Below are 10,595 nucleotides of genomic sequence, written 5' to 3'. Positions count from 1 at the left end.
CCCACCCCTGCGCTGCTATGGAGGCACCACAGCCCCAAATCCCGCTTGGGGGGCCAGCCCGGTGCTGCCCATCCCCGAGACTCCCCCACCCTGCGCTCACCAGGCTGCCCAGCTCCTCCACGCTCACGGCGAAGAGCCTCTCGTTGAGCCCCAGTGCCGTGAACACCCCGACGGCGTCCAGCTGCAGCCCCACTTTATCTGCAGGAGAGAGGACGGTCAGTGCTGGGACGAAGAAGGGGCCAGATCCTGGCTGGGCACGGGGCAATTGCCGCCATGGCACGGTGGCAGCCCACAGGAGAGACCCCGAGGATGTGGCATCCCCGGGAGAGCCCGCTCACCTCCGGCTGAATTCACCTTCACCAGGACGTGCTCCCCGTCCCGGCCGAGCCGGGGGGCGAGGGACCGCAGGATGTCCCGCACCGAGGCATTGACGGGCAGCACCGTGATCAGGCACGAGTGGTCCGGTCTGTAGATCTCATAGGGCACTACGGTGGGGGGAAAAGGGCTTTAGTGTCCTGGCTGCCGGGGAGGGCACAGTCCCCACCATGCGTGGCCGTACCTTTGTCCTGGGCTCTTAAGGCACAGCTGCTGTTCAAAATCGCCTCCTCCTGGCTTGCGAGCCAGTTCACCGAGCTCCGAGCCTGCGGCCAAGGTGGGAGAGAGCGAGGAGGATGCCTCCCCACCCGCCACCCCTCCTGCTGACGGTCCCCAGAGGGCAGGGGTGACCCAGCTCTCCACCCCCCGCTGCCCTGGCACCCCCCAGGGCCACCCCTACCTTGGGCTGGGGAGAAACACTGCCGTCTCCGTTCTCCAGCCTGCAGAGAGAGGATAAAGGTGGTGTTAGAGCCCCACAGCCCACACCTTGCGCTGGAGACAGAACCGGGTCCTGCAGCTCCCAGGATCCAGGCCACCACCGAGCCCCCCGAACATCCCTGCCCCACAGGGCACCGGGGGATCTCGGCGGTGTTTGACACCCTCCCTGTGGCTTGGAAACCCCCACGCTGGGGACAAGGTGGCCTGAGAGCTGCTGGCATCCCCCCAGTCTTGACAATCATTGCTTTGCTGGCCGAAAGCTCAGCCCCATGAAAAGTGCAATCCCTCTGCGCACGAGGGGTGCAGGATCTGGGGACGTGAGCATCAGCAGTGGCATGGGGGGACAGAGCCAGGCTCCGTTTCAGACGGGGACACCCCTCCTTCCCCGGGGGACTCACGCTCGGGGCCGCCGGCGGTCCTGCGCTTGCTCCTGGACCAGCCCGCCCAGTCGGGGGTCCTGGCTCGCCAGGTCCGCGAGGTTCTGCGGGAGGAAGGTGCCTGGCGGTCAGCATGGGCATCCCCCCCCACCCCCCGCTCCCGGTACCTGCAGCAGAGCCGTGGTGCTGCGGTCGCCCTGCAGCAGCCGCCCGTAGAGCAGCACCCACTGGCTCACCAGCCGCAGGATCTTCCGGCGCTTGTGCAGGGAGTAGGTGGCCTTCTCCTGCTCCGAGCCCTCCAGCAGCTCCGCGCGGAAACTGGGACCAGTCAAGGGCACCAGCACGGGCGATGCAGGGCTGGGGAGCGGGCAGGGACCCCCGTACGTGTGCACCCAGGACAGGATGGGAGATGGGGATGTGCCCTGTGCCCAAGAGCCTGGGGGATTCGGGGCTCCCCTGGCCAACCCCTGAGGTTCCACCGGGGTGACAGGGACCAAGCTGAGCGTGCTGGTCCCTCGCAGGGGGGTGCATGGCGTAGGATGGAGACCGGTCCCCCCCCCAACTCCAACCGCAGAAGGATATTGGTGCAGCAGGGCTCTGCAGAGCTGCGAAGTCGGCATGAACACGGTGTAAGTCAGCAGGAAATCCCCCAGCAGGGTATCTGGAAGAGTCCAGGCCACCATCATTCACCCTTCACGGTGTCCGGCGGGTTGGGGACACGGTGATCACAGCCAGGCGGTGCAGCTGGCTGAGAAAGGGTCACCCGTGCCCTGCGTGGCGTTGGCCTGTGGTCTACCCCCACGGTGACCGTGCTCATTGCGCGCCACTTTTTGCTCCTAAACACCACGGAAAGGGCTGGCAAGGTTGGCAGCCTTTGGGGGATGAAAGAAAATTAAAGGGTTGCACTAAAAGTGCAGCACTCGGCGGAGAGTTAACTCCAAGGCAGCCGCTGATGACGTCAGCTCGGCAGCTCTGATTTTTTACCCACTGGGGACATCTCCTGGTTCCCGTCTCGCCCGGCTTTGCTCCTCTCCGAAGGCAGAGGGAGGTGGGACAGGAGGGAGGAGATGCTCCTGGCCCTGGATCTGCCTCCCTCTCCTGGCCTCAATGGGGGATTTTAGGGTGAGAGGAGCAGCTTTTGGGGTTGAACACCGGGAAGAAGGCAGCCCCGCTCAGTACTGGTCCTCCTGCTGGCACCCCGTCCCCAGCCTCCTGCCCATCTCGGGGTGGTTCTGGGACGTGGTCCCTGGACCAGGGGGGTGACTTCCCACCTACCCACAGGGTCGTAGAGCGTGGCGTCGAGCCTCATGAATTCCAGCAGATGCTCGAGGATCTTCTCCGGCGTTCCAGCCATCACCAAGTACCTGGTGGGCAGAGCACCGGGCACATCAGGGAAGGATGCGGCACCCCAGCTGTGGGCAGGACCACCACGCCGGGCCACTGGGCCACTCAACACAGCTGGTCAGCATGGCCTGGCATCCCTGTTACCCCTCCGGGGACACGGTCGTCCCAGCAGACTCCTCCAAGGGCAGCCAGAGAGCAGCAGAGAAGGCAGGGGGACAGGCAGCATTGGCTGGCAGCGCTGCCGGCACGGCTGCAAGGAGGGATGGGGACAGGCTGCTGTCACCTGGTGCTCCGCGCTGTGGCTGGCTGGCTGCTGCCACCCTGCAGGTTCTTCTGCAGGACGAGCACCACCTTCCCGTGCTCCTTCAGGCGCATGGTGTTGGCCTCCACGTCCTAGGGAGAGAAACCAGCCGTCAGCCCAGCTCGGATCCTGGCTGGCTGGTTGCACCCCAAACCCCCATACTGGCATGCAGAGAAGTGTCCTCTCCTGCAAACACCATGGAAGGTGCACGGTGGCACCCGGCTCAGACCCAGCACCCCGCGAGCCCCCTGCCCACCTTGAGGATGTGGTTGAAGTCCTGCTTGTCCACGCGGAGGAAGTGGCAGTTGTCCTCCCGCAGGATGATGGTGGCCGCGCGGGGCGCGTCGTTCACCAGCGCCAGCTGCCCAAAGTCGTCCCCCTCGTGCAGGGTGGCCACCAAGCCCTGGGGGGGGGGAGGGAGGGGGGAGCACAGAGGGTGAGGGATGGGGTGGGAGCCCTCGTCCCCGCCGGGGGCCAGTGATGTGGGGTGTCTGGAGAGACCTGCTGCCACAGGGACACACCTACCTTGCCGTGGGTGACCACGTTCACCGAGCCCTTCCAGACGATGTACCACGACGTGCCTTTATCTCCTTGGCTGAACACTGCAGGGGAAACGGCGGCATCCAGCAGCCGAAGAGGGGGAGCCCCCAAGCACCCCTCTTCAGTCCCCCCCCATCCCAAGCCCCCATCCCAGGTGAACGCAGCGAGTGCTCTGGTCCCCTCCATCCCTGGTTCACGAAGACACAGCAGGAGCAACCACTTTGATGACAACAGCTCCAGCCGTCCTCCCCGGGCTGGGGACCCTTTCCTGGGGGACCGGCCAGCCCTGCACGGCTCCTGGGGCACACGATACTCACGCACGGTGCCCGCTCTCTGGTGCGACTCGAACATCAGCACGGACGCCAGCTCCCGCTTCACCTGCGGTAAGAGGCACCTTGCCATTAGGGTCACCCCAGCCCGGAGCTGAGCGAGGAGGGGACACACATGGGCAGGTGGGATGGGGTGGGAAGCGGGTCCAGGTCTCGGAGAGGGCCAGGAGAGGATGCCCAGATGGGAAGCGATGGGATGCAGGAGGATTTGGGGGCCAGAAGCAGTTTGGGAGGGACACACAGGCCGCGGGGGAAGCAGGGCACAGCCGCACTCACCGAGTTGGAGAGATGAGCCACGGCTTTGATGTGCAGGAGCTCCTCAAATATGAGCTCCAGCTCGTCCTCTGTGCGCTGGGCAGGCCTGGGAGGGGAAAGGGGGGTGAACGGCCATCTGTTCCCTCTCTCCCCACCACGTCCCGAGGTACAGACACCCCTCTCCAGTCACAACCCCCTGGCCAGGCACCCTCTTTCTCTCCCCGGTCTGACAGCCATGGAAGAGATGCTTGGGTCGCCCCATCCACAGCAGCCCCTTTGGTACTCCAGACTCCCATGGAGCAGGGTAGAAATGAGCCCCACGTCCCCCCCCAGCCCCTGGGGAGCACCCGGCCACTCACGGCTTGCGCAGGGCCATGGTGAGCAGCGCGTCGGGACCCAGCTGGGCCAGGAAGCCCAATGCCTCCAGCAGCTCCTCCGCATCCCGGAGCCCGGTGCTGGGCTCCGGGCTCAGCTCCAGCTCGGCAAAGCGGTAAAACTGGGTGTCCTTGTCCTGGAAATGCCACTCCTGCTTCACTGCGGGGGGGAGAGCGCGCGTGAGCTCGGCCGTGTACCCATGGGAGACCCATGGGGTGCCACGTGCACCCATGGGAGACCCCAGCAGCCCCCAGTGCACCCAGTCTCGCCTTGCAAGACCCTGCTGCTGCGCAGGGGGCTGCCAGCGCCCGCCCTCACCGTGTGTCAGGACGCCTCCGTCCACCAGCACCTGGCAGACGCCAATGGCCTGGCTGCGCGTCTGGACGGCAAGCCCGGCGCTCAGCAGCCAGTCCACCAGCTCCTTCCCGGAGCAGCACTGCCTGCAAGGGGAGAGGGCGTGAGAAACGCCCCCCGAAACGGGGCTGCGGTGCCCGGCACCCCAGGTGAGCCCTTGCCTGGGACGGGCAGCAGAAGTCCTGCCCTCCTCGGAGGGCTGCCGGGGTCCTCAGCAGCCCGCGGTGCCCCCCGGCATGGCAGGGGTGCCGGCCGTCCCACCTGTGGTGACGCAGGTGATGCTTGTGGTCCCGGATGAGGCCAGGACGGGTGCTGGTGAGGTGGATGAAGAGGAGCTTCCCAGCTCGCCAGATCTTCTCCGAGGATGCCTGGGGGGGGTGGAAGGAGATTTTACAGCTTGCAGGGGAAGTGGGGAGGGCACGGGCAGCGAGGCACGGACCCTGACTGCGCTGACACCTCGCACGGTCGATCGTGCCCCCAACACCCTGCCTAAGGTGCGACACACTTACACGCCCACCCCAGCACCCCAGGATCTCCATCACCTGCCCCCAGGAAAAGATGAGCCCAAGGACCGAGCATCCCAAAGCCGAGCCGAGGACCCCACGATGTGCGGGTGGTCTGGCCCCCCACCCCTCACAGCCTTCAACACACGTTTCTCCATCTCCCACCTCCCCAAACTCATGTCCTCGTGGGTTTTCCCAGCCCACCCACCTGGGTAAGGCTGTGTCCATAGTCCAGGGTGGATTCAGTGTCCAAAAGTGGGGTCTGGAAAACCGAAAAGAAGGGAGTTGGTGGCCACGGGGGCTCTGCCGTGCCCCCCCTCACCCTGCACACCCCAGGGGGGCTCCCGCCTCCCCCAAGGCACAGTTCAGCTTCATCCGCTCTGCACCAGGCAAGGAGGCAAGCATCCCTGGATGCTCACCAGCACCGATCTCCTAAAACCAAGGCAAAGCCTTTACTCTGCCCCATCCTTGCTGAAAACAGACGTGTAGCGGGGACCTAACCCCCCGACGCCCCCCCGCGGTTATGTTTAACTTCAGAAAGGGAAGTGCATTCAAATGAGGGAGCTGGGAGATAAAAGAAGGAAGCTAAAAGTAAAATCCTTGCAAACAGGGATCAAAGACATCGTATTTGAGACATGGAGCTTGCCGCTGGAAGAGAAGGACTTCAGAAAGACCTGGGGAAGCTGGCACAGCCTCAGGGGAGGGAGAGGTGTCCAAAGCCGGGGGTTTTCCTCCAGCTTTGAAGCCGGGTACAAACAAAGAGGATGGAAAAGATCCCAACTCCGGCGGGTTACGGGAACGGCCCAAGCAAAGCCTTGGAGAGCTGGAGGATCAGCTTGCGGAGGACACCAAGGACTGGGCTCATGGCCAGCCTGTCCCACGGCAGATGATGGGGAGCAAGAGCTCTCACGGAGGATCAGGGTAGCAGAGAGCCCTGAGGAGTGCGTGCCCGAACCTTTCCCTGCAGACACCGTGTCGGGGGATTGGTCTCAAATCACAGCACGGCCAGAAAAACTTATGCAATAAATCCTGAAAAATCAGCTGTAACGAACCGCCGGGACGTGGCGGTCCCCAGTGCTGAGAGGAGCTCGGCAGCGAAACAGCCGAATTGCTACGGGTGATGTGTAACCTCGCGCTTCCCTTGGTGCCAAGGAGCTGGTGAATATGAAGCAGTTTTTCCAAAGGATTTTAAGGGAGGTCCTGGAAACGATGGACCAGCGAGGCAGAAAGTCACCGAGCATGTGCTGGGTATGGGGAAACAGCGCAGCGGGTAAAATTCAACACAGACATGCCTAAAATAAGGCATATTAGAAGAACGCAAGCCCAATTTTCCCTCGCTTGCGGTCAGAGGATCTGAGCTCAAGCAGGAGCCCATGGCGGTGACCGAAAATGTGAACTCAGGCCTCGACGGCTGTAAAAAAATGCAAATCGTGGGACGGGTGTCAGTAGGAAGAGAGCAAAATAGGAAATCTCACTGATCCATCCCGGTTCACCGGCAAGTCAGTGCTCCCTTAGCCTAAAGGAGAAAAACGCGCCCTTTGGGGATGGAAAACCCCAGTCACCCACTGAGTTTTTTGCTCTATTTAACTTAAATCTGCACATGATGAGTTGATCCAATGCTGTTTTCTAAACCGGTTTCTCTTTAGTATCTCTGCCATTTACTGATCCTAAAATAGCCCGGGGATCCTAAAATGGCTCGGGGAGTCCCTCCTGGAGCGATCTGTCATCACACCGTCGGGAATAGCTGGGGACCGTCTCCGGTCTGAGCCGTGGCCCCGCAGCGGGTCCCTGCTGTCTGGGATGGACCGGCTGCCGACCGCCACGGCACAACCCCGGGGTCGGGTTCAGCTCCGCCGGGAGCGATGCCAATCCCTGCCAGGCCACGCTTGAGTCCTCAGCTTCTCCATGACCACTCATCCCTCTGGATATCCCCCATCAGCAGGTGCTTTTTAATCCTTGCGCTTATTTTTCTCCCAGTTTTTTCCCCTCGGGGAGGGGATGCTCCAGGTAAAAGCAGAGCAACGAAGGGATGAGCCGGTGCCCACCCCAGCTGCCGCCCTAATCCCGGTGCAAAGGCGGCCGCGCTTTCATCCAGGCGCTGCCCAGAGGGACGAGGGCTCCCACGTGGCCACGGCCCTGGATAAACAACCTTTCATCCCGGCTGCGTGTGCTGCACAAACCACGGGCTGGGGGAAGCCGAGAGCACCCGTCAGACCTGTTCTCCACCCGCTGCCCCGCCGAGGCAGCTAATGCACTTTGAGCATTAACCCCGAGACAGGGTGAGAGCCATCCTTCCTTGGGGTGTCTTCACCTCGAGGGGAAGGTTTTGTGGTCCCCCCCCTGTTTATTTCTGGCTGGTAAGGGGTCTGCAGCGCTCCGGGCTGGTGGCGGAGGTGGTGGGCACTTGAAACACGGCGTCATCTGGGCCAGATCCTCCTCGGATCTGCTGGCTCTGGGCTGGTTGGGAAGGTCTGAGCAACCACAGCAAGAGGGACGGCTGGATGAAAGCCTCAATTAAGGAAGCCAAGGGCAGGAGTAATTAACTGCAGAAACCTTCTCTGCAAATGAATTCAAGGACAAAACAACCTACCAGGAGCTGAGGGGAAACCAAAGAGCCCTGGCACCTCCTGGCCCAGGCAGCAGGGTGATGGAGGTGGACACCCACTGACGGGTGCTCGGATGGGTGCTCTGCCCTGTGCTGCCTGCTTGCCTGTCCCAAACCCTGCCTGCTCACCCCCTGCCAGGCTCAGGCTGCTCCCTCATTTCCTCCGGCCCTTTCCATACCCCCGGGGCTTCCCCATCCTCCTCCGGACAGCCTGGACAACTCGAGCCACCAACATGCCCCCAGCAGTTTGCAACTGGTTTAGGAGAGATTCGGGGAGTGGACGGAAGACAAGCAGCTCCGTGAACGCAGCAGGTCCCTGGGGATGCTCCTGATGCGGCCACGCTGCCGCTGAGGCTGGGACATCGTGACTTACTCTGCAAACTTTCCCGAGCCTCGTGACCGCCCTGTGGAACAGGAAACGCGCCGGCAATTGCAGTGCAAATGTTTGCAAATAGGAGCTGGGCTGCTGCCGCAGCATGGAGCTACCTCCCGTGGGACCCGGCGGTCGATGTCACCCCCTCGGGTGCAAGCGAAAGCTGCTCCGGTCCCCAAACAGCCTTTGCCGTCAACCCGTAAGCGAGGTCTGTCCTTGAGGCAGGGAGCCAGGACGTGCCACGGTCCTACTCCAAGCTGCGCTCACAAGGACACCGAAGGAGACTGAGAAAAACCCTGCCCAAGGATGAGTGCTCGGAGCGATTTCTCCCTCCTGGGGTTTTCTCGTTGCCAAACCAGCTCTGAAACACATGCAAAATCTCACGGCTGGCCCCAAAAAACCCCTCCCGAAGCATCCTTGCTCCCCAACTCCCGGGTCTGGACCCACAGGATGCCCTCCCCACCCTCACACCCTGCCTAATTGTCACAGCATCGCGGCCGCCGTCTCCAAACAGCTTCCTAAGGAGTTGCCTCTTTCCACCTTCCTGCTTACGGGACACACGGGTGCTGAGATCCTGCCTGTCTCCAGAAATCCGGCAGCAGCGGGCAGCTGGCCAAGGCCGGCAGTGACCGTTCCGTGCTCGCGCACTGCTTTTGTTTGCGATCCCGAGGAAAACAACAGGAGTTATTTCAGGCTTTACGGCTCCGGAGAAAGTCCTCGCCCATCCGCAGCCTCAAAAGGCACGGCAGCCAGCCAGGGGCTTGCCGTCCCAGCTGGGAGCCTTGTCAGGGAGGGGGTCTCGGGGGACCCACTCTGTCCCCTCCGTCCTCTCCAGGGATGTGGCGAGAGCCAGCACGATGGCACTTGTACTCTGGGAAGGGTGAAGGACAGAGCTGCTTGGGGATGCCGGACTGCGATGTCCCGCTGATGACAGGGAACGGGAGCCTGGGCTGGAGCCTCGCAACAAGGAGCAGAGCTGGAAGGGATTTGCCGGCACCGGGATCAGGCAAACAGGTCCCCAGGAGGGATGAGATGGAGCCACAATGCAAGGAGGAGTTTCCAGGAGCCGTAGGCATGCAGCGATGGGGACAAGGGACAATATTGCTGCTCCAAGGCACAGCCAGATGGTTCCCTGCCATCCGCCTCTCCCGTACCTGCCCCGAGGAATGGGTGCACCGGGAGAGCCCTCCTACCTGCAAAAAGTGGGGAAAACACCCCCTTTCCCTGCAAAGATCAGATCCACTCCCCTCAAACGGCTGGCGGTTGTCCCCATGCATGGCGGTGCCACTCGGGGAGGGGACGCTCCTGCCACACTGCATGTGCCACTGCACTGCCAGATTTTGTCAGATCTATCCTAGTCCAGCAGTTTAGCACAGCAACGCTCCAGCCTGCTGCTTTCCCGACCTCCCTGGCTTTTTGCCACTCAAAAAACCTCCCCATAATTAAGTTCCTAAAAGTTCTGGGGAGAAAAAATCAGGAAGAAAGGGAAAAAAAGAGAGGGAAGTTTTCTTATTTGTGAAGGAGCTTGCACGCTGCATAGAAATGCTGAAAGGGGGGTTGTTCCCTTAAAGTAATTTCGCTTTTTTCCTTAAAAACGTTTGTCTCGGGTCAGGCAGTGTGGGAAGGGGAAGGTCACGAGGCTCAGCCGGGGCAGGTGAACAGGCTCCAGGGTCACCTCCCAGCCCGAAGGGGACAGACAGGGAGGAGATTCCAGCCCGAAGGGGACAGACAGGGAGGAGACCGAGAGCAGAGACCGGGTGCCTTTTGCATCCCGGGGACCCCCAGGAGACCCCCAGCAGCTCCTGTCCAGGGGACAGCACGGACCCGGGGAGGGAGGCCGTGATGTTGAGCATCGTCCTGCTGCCAAGCAACAGGTTTCTCCTGTAGAAACGGCCTGACCTGGCGGGGAGGGAACGTTTTGAACCCCGTGTGCCGCAGGGCCACGGGGATGGTCTTTCCTGTTCACACGCTCGGGGTTGGGGTGCGCTGCCCTGCCGCCGTGTGCCGGAGCACAATAGCACCGGGCTCATTTCATGCCCGGCTGCCAGCTCCGCCTGGAGAAGGGGTTAGGGCAGGCGGCTGCAGAAATACGCTCCCTGCACGCCTCGCCTCGCTCCCTGCACGCCTCGCCTCGCAGCCAGCAAACACGAGGGGGGAGCAGGGCGCGGGTCACAGATCACAGCCCGCTGCCAGGCCGGCTGGGAGGGCAGGGAAGGGCCAGACCTGCCCTGCAACAGCCGCGCTCAGGAAGCGGGGCTGGAGGCGGCGATAAGCCCCGGGGGACGCCGCTTGGCTCCTGCAGCGGCTCCACCGAACCCCGTCCCCCGAAACCCTGTGGCCGGCCAAGTGCAGACCCCCGCTGCAAGGAGGGGTGCTGAGAGGGGCGGCGGGGAAAGGCGGCAGCGAAGGGGGCTCCTCGGCTTGCG

The 10,595-nt window shown here is 62.7% G+C and overlaps 1 protein-coding gene across 1 annotated transcript in view; it reads right to left on the bottom strand.

Moving 5' to 3' along the window:
* Positions 1–6,566, bottom strand: part of RAPGEF3 (Rap guanine nucleotide exchange factor 3) — an 11,402-nt gene extending 4,836 nt beyond the window's left edge. Inside the window, exons 1-18 of the mRNA XM_019470789.1 lie at positions 6,534–6,566; positions 5,400–5,453; positions 4,950–5,056; positions 4,653–4,774; positions 4,319–4,493; positions 3,981–4,065; positions 3,693–3,753; positions 3,361–3,437; positions 3,092–3,238; positions 2,818–2,927; positions 2,466–2,554; positions 1,773–1,851; positions 1,358–1,508; positions 1,212–1,294; positions 776–815; positions 560–641; positions 339–485; positions 101–198 (exon numbers count right to left, since the gene is read on the bottom strand). Coding sequence (XP_019326334.1) covers positions 101–198; positions 339–485; positions 560–641; positions 776–815; positions 1,212–1,294; positions 1,358–1,508; positions 1,773–1,851; positions 2,466–2,554; positions 2,818–2,927; positions 3,092–3,238; positions 3,361–3,437; positions 3,693–3,753; positions 3,981–4,065; positions 4,319–4,493; positions 4,653–4,774; positions 4,950–5,056; positions 5,400–5,453; positions 6,534–6,566 — 1,740 coding nt within the window. The remainder of the gene's footprint in view (positions 1–100; positions 199–338; positions 486–559; positions 642–775; positions 816–1,211; positions 1,295–1,357; positions 1,509–1,772; positions 1,852–2,465; positions 2,555–2,817; positions 2,928–3,091; positions 3,239–3,360; positions 3,438–3,692; positions 3,754–3,980; positions 4,066–4,318; positions 4,494–4,652; positions 4,775–4,949; positions 5,057–5,399; positions 5,454–6,533) is intronic.
* Positions 6,567–10,595: the final 4,029 nt, after the last annotated feature.

This window comes from Aptenodytes forsteri, unplaced genomic scaffold, assembly GCF_000699145.1.
Source record: "Aptenodytes forsteri isolate BGI_AS27 unplaced genomic scaffold, ASM69914v1 Scaffold64, whole genome shotgun sequence".
Taxonomy (NCBI): Eukaryota; Metazoa; Chordata; class Aves; order Sphenisciformes; family Spheniscidae; genus Aptenodytes; species Aptenodytes forsteri.
Note: the sequence above shows the minus strand (reverse complement) of the source record. Positions and strands in the feature narration are given on the sequence as shown.